Source organism: Acomys minous, assembly GCF_964271855.1.
Source record: "Acomys minous genome assembly, chromosome: 1".
NCBI lineage: Eukaryota > Metazoa > Chordata > Mammalia > Rodentia > Muridae > Acomys > Acomys minous.
Window position 1 is genome coordinate 61,175,876 of NC_140483.1, and position 15,619 is coordinate 61,191,494.

The 15,619-nt window shown below is 42.0% G+C and overlaps 1 protein-coding gene across 1 annotated transcript in view; it reads right to left on the minus strand.

The window, feature by feature from the left end:
- Window positions 1-874: 874 nt before the first annotated feature.
- UBXN4 (UBX domain protein 4) overlaps window positions 875-15,619 on the minus strand; it is a 32,424-nt gene continuing 17,679 nt past the window's right edge. Inside the window, exons 9-13 of the mRNA XM_084791491.1 lie at window positions 13,270-13,394; window positions 9,392-9,494; window positions 5,980-6,111; window positions 4,033-4,235; window positions 875-3,258 (exon numbers count right to left, since the gene is read on the minus strand). Of these exons, the coding sequence (XP_084647617.1) occupies window positions 3,120-3,258; window positions 4,033-4,235; window positions 5,980-6,111; window positions 9,392-9,494; window positions 13,270-13,394 (702 nt within the window). The 3' untranslated portion in view covers window positions 875-3,119. The remainder of the gene's footprint in view (window positions 3,259-4,032; window positions 4,236-5,979; window positions 6,112-9,391; window positions 9,495-13,269; window positions 13,395-15,619) is intronic.

A 15,619-nucleotide genomic window follows, 5' to 3' on the forward strand; every position in this document is an offset into this window, starting at 1 on the left:
GTATTCCTTTTTTTTTCTTTTTTTCTTTTTTTAAGACAGGGTTTCTCTGTAGCCTTGGCTGTCCTATACTCATTTTTAAAGGCTTATTTTTATTTTTTATTTATTACATATACAATCTTCTACCAGCACACCAGAAGAGGGCACCAGATTTCATCACAGATGGTTGTGAGCCACCATGTGGTTGCTGGGAATTGGATTCAGGACCTCTGGAAGAGCAGACAGTGCTTGTAACCTCTGAGCCATCTCTCCAGCCCTGCCCCCACCCCCCCACCCCACCCCACCCCACCCTTTTTTTTCTTTTTTTGAGACAAGGTTTCTCTGAAATAGCCTTGGCTGTCCTTGACTGGCTTTTGTGGTTCAGGCTAGCCCCGAACTCAGTGATCTGCCTGCCTCTGCCTCCTGCGTGCTGGGATTCAATTCATATAGCCTTTAAAAGAGCTAAGGTGACACATTTTTATAATTCAAACTGCACATCTTTTGAGGTAACAAACCATGTACCATGGGTCCACTTTCCAGTCAGAATTCATCTCCCCTCCAGGATTGTCATGTTAGTGACAGAAAATTCAAACAAGCAATTTTGTTTTGACACAGGGTCTTATTGTGTAGCCCAAGTCGGCCTGGAACTTGCTCTATAGACCAGGCTGGCTTCAGAGATCCTCCTGCCTGTCTCCAGAATGCTGGATCAAAATCTAGTGCCACCACACCTGGCCTAACCAAGTAACTTTGGATAAGCACAGAATACAATACCACCAACGGTAATCAGTTGGGTCCTTACATCCAGCAAAGTGCTGCAGACAGTAAGAATGAGGCAGCTAGCTGTGTGTGGGCAGGTCAAGACCCGTGAGACTGTAAGGAAAAAGCAAGATGCAGGGTAGTATGTACAATACGATCCCATTTATTTAAAAATAAAGATTACATATTTGCTTATATGCATAAAATTTTTCTGAAAATTACATTAGAAATTATTAATAGAGGTTTCCTCTGGGGATGGGGTATGATGCCAGGACAGAGACACCATTTTCTTATATTTTGGATTTTTTCAACCATATGTACTTTTTAAAAGAGCTGAGTGTTGTGAAGAGGAATCCTTTTACTCAACCATGAGTTATGTACATTTTAAGATTTGTATTTGATTTTCTTCAAGACAAACTGACTTGAGGTACTTCGTTTTTCCAGGTTTCATACCCACTTGACAAACATTTTTAAAAAAATCATATATTGCCTGGTTATTGTGAAGACAGGATCTTATTCAGCCTAGGCTGGACTTGAACCTGTAGCTGAGAGCAGTCTTGAGCTTCTGGTACCCCTGCCTTCTCCTGCCACCTGCTCCAACTAACAGGCATGGCGTGCCATGTCCTGCTTGCTACATTTTTAGAAGATAATTGGATTTTGAATGAGATAGTTGCTAGGAAAAAAAAAAGAAACTCACACATTTTTGTTGTTTTTTGAGACAAGGTTTTTCCTTGTAGCCCTGCTGGCCTGAATTTGCTATGTAGACCAGGGTGACTCTTAAACTCAAAGATCCACCTGCCTCCGATTCCCAAATCCTGGGATTTTAAGTGGTAGCCACTATGCCTGGCTGTTTAAACAATGTAAATAATATGATCAGTGCAGAAGACTGGGAGAATTTAAGAGTACAAGAAAACTAGAAGGACATACAGCCATTCATTAATGCTTTCTTCTTTCTTTACATGTACATTGACACCCTGTCCTCTATACACATAACTTATTTACAAAGCTCAACTCCTATGCCTACAGCTATGTCTCCTGCCTTCTTCAACACACAGCAGGCATTTAGTAAACATTGCAAATGCTGGATTAGTAAGTACCATTTTTCAACAAAAATCACATCGACAGCAGGCATTTAGTTGTTTCCAGTTTTTAAGTTAACTAGTATTAGGTCTATTCATAGCTAAACTTCTGTAATGATGGTCATGACTTAGAAAAAGCGACTGTGCCAAAGCATGAGACATCTGAAGTGTCTGAGCATGCTCTCAGGTTCTGCGCCACTCTGCTTCCCGACAGCAGCACCACCTTACAACCCTATTCTTCCACGGGGAGAAACTTCTTCCTATCACAAACCCAAGTGTCTTCCATGACACGTGGTCAAGAATATGGCATTCCAATCGATGGACAGAGGAAGGGTAACACACACTCCACGTTTCACACATCATGACCTCTAGTGGACTAGTAGTAAGCCTGAGAATGTCTTCCAAACCTAGGGACATGGGGATGAAGGGTCTCTGCTCTCTACCTACTCCTACCCCACTGGACTTTGGTCCTACAAGTGTGAGTGCTGAATGCGACATTTCGGTACAAATGCCAGTGAGCAACCGAGGCTGCAGATGCGCCATTCTCAGCTGCGTGGCATTGATGAGGAGAGACTGTAAGACAAACGCCATCAGTGACCTGGGGCGCACAGGACCTGGTGTCAGTAAGATACAGAGTCCCACTTTTTTTTCTCTCTCTTTTTAAGGAAAGGTAGCCAGTTATTTTGCTGACATCTTCAGGGCAGCACTGGGAGGGGGAAGAAAAAAAAGTCAAAAGTGATATCGATACAGCCCTGCATAACAAAAAGATGCTTACAGCAAAAATAAGATCATTCTGATTTTTAGAAAACTTTTTTATTCGATGTTTTAGTAAGATCAAAAACTACAAGGTTTTTTTTTGTTCTTTTTTTTTTTTTTGCAGCTGATGTGTGCAAAGAGAAAGGATAAACATCAGTTATCACCTGATTAGCTAGCTGAGGTGCTCAAAGGGTCAGTTACTCAGTGACATACCAATTACTCTGTGTGGCTTAAGAGTCTTGCAGCAAAAAGTATCCTAATGAAATACTGGGCTGGAGGGCTGTAAAGTTTGAGTAGGAAGTGGCAGGTGGCTGGGCAGCCTTGGGATTCCTTTAGGCTGAGCAGCTGGTCACCCTGTACAAGGACCTAGCATCCAGCTATTTAATGTTTTGATGTTTTTTAGTTTAAACAACTTTAACTCATAACCTCTAAGCAGAAATAAAGACTGTCTACATGGTCTGAAAACAAAGCAGACCCACTTCTCCAGCAGAAGTCTAGCTGAGTGCAACCCTAAAGCAAACAGTGATGACTGTGCGCACTGCGCTTGCTACACTACATCTGCTGTGTAGAGTTTCCGTTCCAAGTGTTGTTTTCATCTTCACCATCATCTTGAGTCCTCAATCTGTATATTTTTCCTTCCTTTTTAAAGTCTTCCCCTCGTTTTTCCAGCACTCTTTTTCGGACTGGCTCCCTGAAGTGAAAGACAGAAGGGAAGTGACATAAAATAAACACAGTAGAAGCTGTTTTTTCACATTTCCACTGATGTAGGGCAGGCAACTTTTTTTTTTGTCCATTTTCCTGATGATTTACTAAACTCTAGAAGAACATAATCATTTGCTAACAAATCATTCCTTAAAAACAAAAACCAAGGCCAGGCGTGGTGGTGCACGCCTTTAATCCCAGCACTTGGGAGGCAGAGACAGGTGGATTGCTGTGGAGAGTCCAGGACAGCCAAGGCTACCCAGAGAAATGTTGTCTCGAAAAACCAAACCAAACCAAAAGGCCCCCAAAACTAAAAAACTCATACAAGCTGACACACATACCAAGATATAATTTACATAGCACCATAAAAGCTATACAAGCTCCAGCTGTAGCTTGACTGATGGAAATGGCGAGCCGGTCATTTCAATCTTTTCAAAACCCTTTTCCAGTGATTTACAACCAAAAACAAATAGGACTTCCTTATTTGACAACAGCAAATAAAGAATTTAAAGAATTTTATTAACAATAGAAAATGGGGGGCTGGAGAGATGGCTCAGTGGTTAAGAGCACTCACTGCTCTTCCAGAGGACCCCAGTTCAATTCCCCGCAACCACATGGTGACTCACAACTATCTGTAATGTGATTTGATGCCCTCTTCTGGCCTGCAGGTGTACATACACATAGAACACTCATATACATAAAATAAATACATCTTAAACAAAAAAACCTAAAAAAAAAATCCCAGAAAATGGAAAACACATACCTTTTCTCTGACTTGTTGGATGACACAGGGTTTGAAGACTCTGTGGATGTGGCTCTTGCTGACATCTGTGCAGGAGGGGGATTACTAAATAAAAAATTGCTAATTAGTCTCCATATGGCCAGGAATGGATAAAGCATCGTCCCCAGTAATGTCCAAATGTCTCCGCTAGAAGAGTGGACAATGGATGTGGCTGGCCGTCCTGCCTAGAAATTAAAAGGAAATTTAAAATAAGCAAGCAAATAAAGACTATCAGTTCAACGGAATCACACTTAGGTCTGAGATGCTTCTTTTATCTGGAAATGAGACCCTATTCCCTTTGACTTAATCCAAGGAAGTAAAAATGATCACCTTTTAATGTTTTCCAAGTGCCCAGGAACTTATGGAAACTTCTAGAGCTGTTTGTTTTTTTTTTTTAAAGGTAGTTTCACTATGAAGCCCTGGCCATCATGGAACCCACTTTGTAGACCAGACTGGCCTTGAACTAACAAAGATTTGCCTGCCTCTGCCGCCTAAGCACCGGTATTAAAGGCATGCACCACCACACTCAGCTGTTTTTACTTTTTAAAGAAAAACTGATGTGTGTGCATGAATGTATATACGTGCCACGCGTGTGTGCATGGGCATGGGATCACCCGGCACTGGAGCTACAGACAGCTGTGAGGCACCCTGTGGGGACTAGGAACTGAAGCTGGCTCCTCTACAAAGTAGGACGTGCTCTTCACTGCTGAGCCATCTCTCCAGCACCTTACTTACTACTAGAGCCAGGATTTCACAGTGTAACTCCCACTAGGCAGGAACGCACTGTGTGAATGAGCCATGCTGGCCTTCAATTCAGAGACCCACCTCTTTCTGCCTCCCAAGTGCTAGAACTACAGAGGTGTGCCATTGGGCCTGAGTGAACCAACTTGAAAAAAAGATTTATTCTTCTCTTATGTATAATAATGTTTTGTCTGTATGCCTAAGTGTGTGCCTGGTGCCCGGGGAGATCAGAAGAGGACATCAGATCCTCTGAACTGGACAGTTGTCAGTTGCCATGTGTGTGCAGGGAACTGAACCTGTGTCCTCTAAGAGAGCAACACATTCTCTCAATTGCTAAGCCATCTCTCCAGCTCTGACCCAACTATTTTTGAGGGGACTTTCCCCCCCCCCCCCACAGACAGGGTCTCTCTCTTTGTGTTAGCCTTGAATGTCCTGGACTCGCTTTGTCGACCAGGCTAGCCTTGAACTCACAGCGATCCACCTGCCTCTGCCTCCTGAGTGCTGGGCTTAAAGGCGTGCGCCACCACGCCTGGCAAAAAAAAAGTAAACTTTGGTAATAAAATTAACGACTAATTAAAAGAGAAAAGTAAAAATACAATCAAAGATAAGCCAAAGATTAAGATTTAAAACCTAGTGAACATGAAACCCTGACAGCAAGCTGTTTCCAGCGTGACGGCAGCTCTAGTTTAGAGCAGGGAAAACTATGCTGACACGAGGTAGGACCTTGGCAACATCTCAGCTCTTTTCTCCCTAAGAGATGAAAGTGCTGTACATACGAGGTGTGGTGGCATGTGCACCTTTCGTCTCAGCACTTGGGAGGAAGAAGCAGGCAGATCTCTGGGTTTTTTTGTTTTGTTTTGTTTTTGGGTTTTTGAGACAGGGTTTCCCTGTGTAGCCTTGGCTGTCCTAGACTCGCTTTCTAGACTAGGCTGGCCTTGAACTCACAGAGATCAACCCGCCTCACCTCAATACTTGTTTTCTTTTGTTAATTTTTTTTGCATACAAAATAGTTGGCAATTCAAAGTTCCACAAAACATTAGCACCACCAATTTATAAAGCACAGAATTGATCTAATTTTGTCTACTTTGTTATTTAATTACCCACAGTATTTTCTCTTGTGCCAATTCTAAGAAATGACTTAGAACAGACAGAAAATACAAAGAGTAGAATCCAGAACTGCTCACGTACTGGAAGCAGCACCACAGAGGCACTGGGGGCGAGCCCCAGATCCAGCAGCTTCTTCTTATAGTCTTCTCTGGTGAACTCTCTTCTGGGAAACATCGTTGCTAGTGAAAAATTACCGTAGGTGTTGCCAACAGTCTGAAACAGAGCAGTGAATTTAAACCTCATAAAGGTGCCTTTAAAAAACAAGGTACTACCAATATGTATCATTTTCAATCCTAAAATGACTTGTAAATAAAATTGCCTTAATTTACAAAATTCAATTAGACATCAACTAAATAAATCACTTAGAAAAAAATGTGTCAAAAAGTAGTTGAGAAATACCAAATCCAAATGGTTTTAAAAAGCTTTTACTGCGCCAGGAGTGGTGGTGCATGCCTTTAATCCCAGCACTTGGGAGGCAGAGGCAGGTGGATTGCTGTGAGTTCGAGGCCAGCCTGGTCTACAAAGAGAGTCCAGGACAGCCACAACTACACAGAGAAACCCTTGAAAAACTAAAACAACAAACAAACAAACAAAAAACCACCCACCCACTCAAAAAAAGAAAAGAAAAAAAAAAAAAAGACCACTGTGTTGCTTTGTTACGACTGCTTCAAGTAAATGGATGGAGGGTACTGTGGGAAAAAGAGATCTCCTCTGTGGGCCAGCTAGGGAAATAACTGACCTTTCAAGTGTCCTCTGACCCCCGACATGTGCCATGGTATACATATGGCCCCTGGACCTCCCACACAAAATGAAATACTGTAAAAACTTTTTAAAGATATCTGTCCTATTAAAGCTCCTCTGTGCTGTGACTGGATTTTGTATTTATGTTTGTTAAAGAATAGTGAAGGAATGGGGAGACCTGGTGGCACTCAGAGGAAGGACAGCAGGCTACCAAGAAGAGACTTGATACCCTATGAGCACATACAGGGGGAGGAAGTCCCCCTCAGTCACAGTCATAGGGGAGGGGAGTAAGGGGAAAATGGGAGGGAGGGAGGGAGGGAGGAATGGGAAGATACAAGGGATGGGCTAACAATTGAGATATAATATGAATAAATTAATAAAATATTAAAAACTTTTTAAAAAGCAAAGTTATTTTAAAAAATTAAAAAAAAAAGAATAGTGAAGGATCTGTAAACTGCAATTTACAGTTTAAATTCCCCCTCCTTTTTTTTTTTCTTTTGAGAGACAGGGTTTCTCTATATAACCTAGTTGTCCTAGCATTCATGATGTAGACCAGGCTGGCCTTGATATAACAGAGACCCATCTGCCTCTGTCTTCCAAGTGCTGGGATCAAAGAGCTATGCCACCATACCCAGCTTTAAAAATGTCTCACAACAACAACAACCAAAACCAAATGTGACAGGTAAGCAAATAAGCACGTGAAGGTAGCAGATGAGCCTGCTCTGTTCTCAGTGGTCAAAATGCAAAATCAGCTGAGATGTCCATTAAGATAAGCAGACAGAGAAAATGTGGTATATACTCAATAAAGTTTTATTCAACAGTATAATAATAATAATAATAATAATAATAACAACAACAACAACAACAAAAACAAAAAGAAAAAAATTATGTCATCTATGGGAAAAATAGATGGAACTGGAAACCACAGAGAGCAAAGCAATCCAGAAATTCACTACAGCCTTCCCATATGTGTATCCTAGATTTTGATATACAGGAGTGTATACATTAATATATACACACAAAACAAGTATGGAAAGGAAGTAGAAGGGGTACTAGCGAGGTAAAGAAAGACAAATGATTGGAGGGAGAGGAGGAGGGAGAGAGTGGAGGATAGTGTGGTATACACATGGAAATGTTCTATAAGGTACTGTGTCATAATTAAAATTCATTATTTTGTACACTAATCTGAAAATAAAACATGTGACATCTGACATAAAAAGCAAAATGGAAATCAAATGATGAAATAATGGACTGGTGAGATGACTCAGTGATTAAAAGCATTTGTCATGTAAGCCTGATGGCTGAGAGTTTGATTCCTACAACCCACTGTAAAAAGAGACCCAACCCGTGAAAGCTGTTCTTAACACACATGTGCACCCGCATTCACACATACCAACATTCAAACATCAACCATACACATTAGTCATAAATAAAAATAAAACAGGAAAAATGGTATCTGTAGAATATGCTAAGGTGGCATTTGCCTATCTATTAAGGAAAATAATGGCCAGTGTGGGTTTTTTTTTTTTTAAATGTATTTGGGGCACAGGCCTTTAATCCCAGCGCTTGGGAGGTAGAGGCAGGTAGATCACTGTGAGTTTGAAGCCAGCCTGGTCTACAAAGAGAGTCCAGGACAGCCAAGGATACACAGAGAAACCTTGTCTCGAAAGCAAAAAAAAAAAAAAAAAAAAAAAAAAAAAAGAGATATGATCTCAATGTGTAGGCTGAGCCATTCCAGATTTTAAATAAGAAACACTGTTAACAATCCAAGTATGTGTTGGTGAGTCATTAGCCTAGGTTCTCCAAATTCTAGCAAAGAGCCCAGTTGTAGCTAAATAACGGCACAGCTTGGCTGCTTGTTTTGCAGTAGTGTGTAGGAGGTGAGTGTGTGGGCACATGCATACCATGGCACATGGTCATGGGGGTCAGAGGACAACTTGAGAGGTCAGGTCTTCCTCTGGCTGGCTGCAGAAGCACTATCTTTTCCCCACATAGATCTCCATTTCCTGGCAGCAGTCATAATAAAGCAGGCAGGGATGCCCTGTAGAGGTCGTCAAGACAGCACAGGCGGGAAACAAGCATCTGGGGTGGGTCTGCAGCTCTGGAGGCATCCTCTCTTGTGACTCAACATGATGGAAAGACTATTTTGAGGAGTCCTTTGCTGAAAATGTCTGAACCTATTAACCCAACTTTCTAAGTTTAACCTTGAAGTTATAAGAAAAATTCTGGTACATATAAAGAGCTTAGATCCTAAAAGATGATTTATACCCAGAATCCATTTGAATCAGGACTAAGAAAATAGAAAGTACTGCAAGTTACTCCTCTCTTACTTCCTACGTTATCAAATTTCATGTGTCACTTAGATTTTGAGTAAGCCCACACTTCTGAAGTAAATTCTTGATCTTTTGCCTTGACCAACAGAAAAATGGCTAGGCTCTAAGGAGCCTTCACAAAACAAGGAGAAACCTTTTCTTTCTAGGACAGATAAATGCGCAGATCTGATATCTAGGAGACCACATGCTTTTCAATCCCCTTGTTAACAGTTAGCAGACCTTTCCTGAGTCTCCTGCATACTGTCATCGCGTAGAGTGCAAGCCGCAACTCCCTCCACGAGGGAGGGGCCTCCAGGAGCCAGGCTGACTCCTGCTACTCTTTTGGAGCTAATCAAAATTTATTCACATCCTTCAAGTTGTGCTTTGAAATTTCTCTTGCAAGATTTTAATAACCCACACATCTATCTTTATGAGTTCACCTGTGCAGCAAATTGCCTTGCTTCTTCTAAAGGAGCATCAGAAGGAAACTGATTTGTAAAGGAAGAACCATCCGGCAGCCGGAACTGAATTCTTGCAATGGTGCTATAAAAAAACAAAGAGTCAAGCTGAAGTCAGTTGTTTCAGAGCCATGAACTACCCGCTGGTGACAGAGCTGCAGGTCATATGAGTTTGATCCCCATGGTGGAGAGAACGGACTCCCCTAAGCTTGCCATCTGACCTCCATGCAGGCACCACGGCATGCTGTGCCCACCCCCGCACACTGCCTCCTTCCTTCCTTTCTGAAGCTCAGTTGTGAGTATAAATGTACATTTTTAGGCAGGCAAGAGGGCTTAGCATGTAAGCCTGTCAGACTGTAGTCCTACCACTTAAGGCTGAAACAGGAGGATCACAAGTTAGAGGCAAGCCTGGGCTACATACCCAATGAAATCGTGTCTCAAAAACAAAACAGGGGCCTGATGAATGACCTAAGTGTGATTCCCCAAAGATCCCCAAGAGCCTACCTCCATGAAGGAAGGAGACACCTTTAATCCCAGCACTTGGGAGACAGAGGCAGGCAGATCTCTGAGGCTAGCCTGGTCTACAGAGTGAGTTTCAGGACAGCCAGGGCTACACAGGGAAACCTGGTCTTGAAAAAACAAAACAAAATAAAAAACCAAAAACCCCAAAACAACAACAACAAAAGGTTCTTGATTTCTTTTATTGTTGAATTTACTTTTATTTTTATTTATTTTCTTTTGGTTTTTGAGACAGGGTTTCTCTACGTAGCCTTGGCTGTCCTGGAACTTGCTCTGTAACCAGGCTGGCCTCAAACTCACAGAGATCCTCTTGCCTCTGTTCCTGAGTGCTGGGATTAAAGCGGTGAGTCACCATGGTTTCTGTGGAAACACTGTCATTCCTTGTACTAGCTGGTTTTTATGTCAACTTGACACAAGCTAGAGTCATCCGAGAGAAGGGAGCCTCAACTGATAAAATGTCTCCATGAGATCTGGCTGTACGGTATTTTCTCAATTAGTGACCAATAAAGGAGGGCCCAGTGCATTGTGGGTGGTGCCATCCCTGGGATGATGGTCCTGGATTCTATAAGAAAGCACGCTGAGCTGGGAGCAGTGGCACACGCCTGTAATCTCAGGACTCGGAGGGAAGAGGGGGCAGACCTCTGTAAGTTTGAGGCCAACCTTATCTACAAAGCAACAGCCAAGGCTACACAGGAAAACAAACCAAAGAAGAAGAAAAAGGAGGAGGACGAGGAGGAGGCGGAGGCAAGCAGGCCAAGTAAGCCAGAAGAACAAGCTGGTAAGCAGCACCCTTGTGGCCTCTGCATCAGCTCTGTGGAAGGATTAGCCAAATAAACCGTTTCCTTCCTAAGTTGCTTTGATCATGGTGTTTCATCACAGCAATAGTGACCCTAAGAGAACTGTCTTAGATCTAAGAGTGAGTGCTCAGCCACCTCTCGTGACTCCATGTCTAATATTCTGAGGCACTGCCAAATGCTTTTCTAAAATGGCTACATCATTTTATAACCCACTGATAATGTAGAGAGGCTCCAAATTCTCTGCTCTCACCAACACTTGTTACTGTCTTTTCTGTATTTTATTGAGACAGAGTCTCACTGTGTAGACCCTGCCCAGAACTTGCTATACTAGCCTTGAATTCAGAGATCCTTTTGTCTGCTGCAGAGTGCTAGGATTAAAAGAACGTGCTATCATGAACAAACTGTTACTGTCTTTTAAAGTTGCTTTATGCTAGGGGGTGTGAAATGGCAATCTTTTGGATTGTTTATTTTTGTGAGGTAGTTTTGCTATGTAGCCCAGGCTGGCCTGGAGCTTGCTACATAAATAACCCAAGCAGTCTCCGAACTTCTTGTCGTCATCATCATCATCATCTTCCTCCTCCTTTTTGGTTTTTTGAGACAGGCCTCCCGAGTGCTGGGATTACAGGCGTGCGGCACCACACTTAGCCTGCTTTCTTGACTGAGATTCCCAAGAGTTAGACTTATAGGCATATGCCTAACACCTGGGTTGTTTATTGGCCATTTTCCTATCTTTAGAGAAATAAGGGTTCCAATCCTTTCCCCACATGGGGGCAGGGGTGGGTGAGTGGTATACAAATACTTTTTATAGCCCAGGTACACATTCCCTATCAAATATATACTTTGAAGTATTTTCTCCCATTCATGTTTTAGGATTAGGAATGCAGAGATGGCTCAGCAGTTAGGAGAAACCATTGCTCTTGCAGAGGACCTCAATTTGGTTCCCAGCTGCCAGGGTTGTGAGTTGCCTTAACTGCAGCAGCAAGGCATCCAATAAACATCATCTTTCTGACTCCAGGGAAGTTCCTTTTTAGATTAAAAAGAAAAAAAAATTGAATTTGTTTGTGGAGAGTATATGCAAACATGTATGCACATGGACCTGTGCAGAGGCCAGACAGCACGGATTGTCCTTCTCTGTCACGCTACATGGTCTCAGCTAGGCTACAAGTCAGTAAGCATTAGCAATTCTGTCTTCTCCATTTCTGGAGCTGGGTTATAGACATCTGGTGGACTCCTGGCTTGTTACATAGCTGCCTGTCTAAATTCCAGTCCTTATGATTGCAGTGAGCACTCTTAACTGATAAGCCATCTCTCCAGCTCCTAGTATGACCATCTTAATACTGTGACTTCTGAGGAAAGAACAGAGCATTTTTCCATTTAGGTTTTAAATCTTTCAATAACCTTTTCACTTTTTACTGTATAAGACATATTTTTGTTAAATTTATAAAAATATTTGTTGCAATTTCTAAGAAATTTCTAAGAAAGGTGTAGTGGTACACACCTTTAATCTTAGCACTTGGGAGGCAGAGGCAGGCGGATTGCACTGTGAGTTCAAGGCCAGCCCAGTCTACAAAGTGAGTCCAGGACAGCCAAGGTTACCCTGTCTCGAAAAAACCAAAAATAAATAAATAAACAAATATTTAAAAAAAAGATTGATTGTACTTTTATTTATGTATATGTGTGTGTGTATATGTCTGTGTGAATGCATGCCTGTAGGTATAGGTGCCCTTGGAAGTCAGAAGTGCGTGTTAGATCCTCTGGAACAAGAGGTGGTTTTAAGCTGCCTGATGTGGGTGTTAGGAACTGAACTCAGGTCCTCTGTAAGAATAGCATGTGCTTCCAACATTGGAGCCACTTTTCTAGCCCTTCTAAGAAACAACAACAAAAAAATTTTTTAAAAAAGATTTATTTATTATTATGTATACAGTGCTGTCTGCATGTACACCTGCAGGCCAGAAGAGGGTATCAGATCACATTATAGATGGTCATGGGCCACCATGTGGTTGCTGGGAATTGAACTCAGGACCTCAGGAAGAGCAATCAGTGCTCTCAACCTCTGAGCCATCTCTCCATCCCGGAATCAAAAATTTAAAACTAGTTTTTTGAGACAGGGTCTCACCGTGTAGCTCTGGAACTCACTATGAAGACCACATTAGCCTCAAACTCACAGAGATCTACCTGTTTCTCCCAAGTGTTATTAGGATTAAAGGTGTACACCACCACACTCAGCCATAATATTTGATCATAAAAGTTAACAATTGAAAAAAAGAAAGAAAGGGAAGAAAAGAAAGTTAACAATTGTCCAATATTAAAAAATAGCTAAGTACTAACCAGGAACTGCTTTAAATCTAGCAGTTTGGGGGCAGAGGCAGGTGCATCTCTGTGAGTTCAAGGCCAGCCTGATCTACATAATGAGTTTCAGGTTAGCTAGGGCAACATAGGGAGATTCTATCTCCAAATACATAATAAAAATAAGTAAGTAAAATAAACACTAACCAGCCCCAGATGCATAGCATTTCAGGGTAAAGTTTATAAAACAAGAAGTACCTTCTGTCTCGTGCACAAGATTCCTTCTTGGCTTCTGCTTCTGCCTGTTTGGCCAGCATGGCAGCAGCTTTGGCAGCCTCTGCTTCCTTTGTCTTTGCAAAACGAGCAGCTCTTTCTGCACGATCCTTTGAAGTCAAACATCGTTAGACACATTACTTCTGTCAGAATATACACACATCTAAACACAAGGAATAAACACAAATACACAAAATTCTTCAAGTTTACAAACAAACTTTACACATTTAAGGCCTGACTTTTTGTTTGTTTGTTTGTTTTCATTTAAGCAACTGTCAAGAATCTGAGTTACTATTACACAAAAAGATGAACTGGCTCCACAGCTGGGGAACAAAATTGATGCTTAATGACTGTTTGTTAAATAATATCCAGGCAGGAATACTTTTCATATATATATAAAATAGCTTAATTTAAAAAGCAATTACTGGGCTAGAGAAATGGCTCAGAGGTTCAGATCACCAACTGTTCTTCCAGAGGATGTGGGTTCTCAGTATCCACAGGGCACTAAGAAACCTCTCTAACTCCAGTCCTAGGGGACCCAACACCATCTTCCAGCCTCTGAGAGCACTGCATGCATGTGACATACATACACATCTAGGCAAAATATTTATATACATAAAATAAAAAATAATTTAAAAAAGGTAACTGCTACAAAGATATCATAAACCTTGAATTGTGCCCAAGTCTTTTGAAAGTTTGTCAAAAATAATACTTCTATGGAGACTGGAAAATAACACATTTTTTTTGTTTGTTTTTGCTTTTTTTCTATTTTAAATTAATTATTTTTTAGTTTTATATTTTATTAATTTATTCATAGTACATCTCATCTCAATTGCTTTCCCATCCCTTGTATCCCCCCATTCCTCCCTCCCTCCTGCTTTCCCCCTACTCCCCTCCCCTATGACTGTGACTGAGGGGGACCTCCTCTCCTTGTATATGCTCATAGGGTATCAAGTCTCTTCTTGGTAGCCTGCTATCCTTCCTCTGAGTGCCACCAGGTCTCCCCATCCAGGGGATGTGATCAAATATGGGGCACCAGAGTTTGTGTGAAAGTCAGTCCCCACTCTCCAATCAACTATGGAGACTGTCCTGTCCATTGGCTAGATCTGCATAGGGGTTCGAAGTTTACTGCACGTATTGTCCTTGGCTGGTACCATAGTTTGAGCAGGACCCCTGGGTGTTTTTGTTCTTTGAGACAGGGTTTCTCTGTGTAGCCTTGGCTGTACTGGACTTGCTTTGTAGACCAGGCTGGTCTTGAATTCACAGCGATCCGCCTGCCTCTGCCTCCCGAGTGCTGGGATTAAAGGCGTGCGCCACCACCGCCCAGTCAAAAGTAACACATTTTTAATTTGTTTTCTAGAAATTCTGTTTCATTTTTGAGACAGCTACTCTGTGTATCCCTGACCAGCCCATGACTCCCTTTGTAGAGCAGGCTGGCTTTAAGCTCATACAGCTCTATCTACACATAAGTGCTGGGGTTAAAGGTGTGCACCACCATGCCCAGCTTGATAACCTTTTACAGCCTCCCTTTCTTAGAAAATTCTTTCTTGTTTTTTGAGACAGGGTTTCTCTGTGTAGTGCTGGCTATTCTGGAACTTGCTTGTGTAGACCAGGCAGACCTCCAACTCACAAAGGTCTGCCTGCCTCTATGCTGGGAATAATGGAGTAAGCCATGACTGTCTACCGTAGGAAATTCTTAGTAACTTGGGAGTTGGGTGACACATGACTTTAGCCCCAGTTCTCTCTGATTTTGAGGCCCAGCCTTGTCTATATATCATATTCCGGGGCAGTCAAGGCTATACTGTGAGGCTCTTTCTCAAAAAGAAAAACAACAAACAAACAAAAACAAAACAAATCAAAGAGCAAAACAAAACACCCCCCCCCAAAGTAACATGAAGAAAGTAACTTTAAAATTATTTTGGGTGGCAAAATGGCTCAGTGGTTAAGATCAAGTGCTGCTTTTCCAAAGGACCTGAGCTCAGTTCCCAACACACATAGCGGGAGGCTCACAATCATCTGTAACTCCACTTCCAGAAGATTTGACACCTCTGCTCTCTAAGGATACCTATATATGTGTGCATATGTCCACATGCTGACACACCTACACCCACATATAATGAAACACAGATGCACACACAAAACAAAACAACCCCCCAAATCCTCTCACCAAAAGAAAACCCTCTATTTTGGGTTAGTGAAGTGGATTCAAGGGTAAAAGCACTTGCTGTATGAGCCTGGTGACCTTAGTTTGAGCCCCAGAGTCCACACAAAGGCTGAAGGAGAGAACTGACTCCACAAGTCGTCCTCTGACCTCCAAATGTGTCAAAATACACAC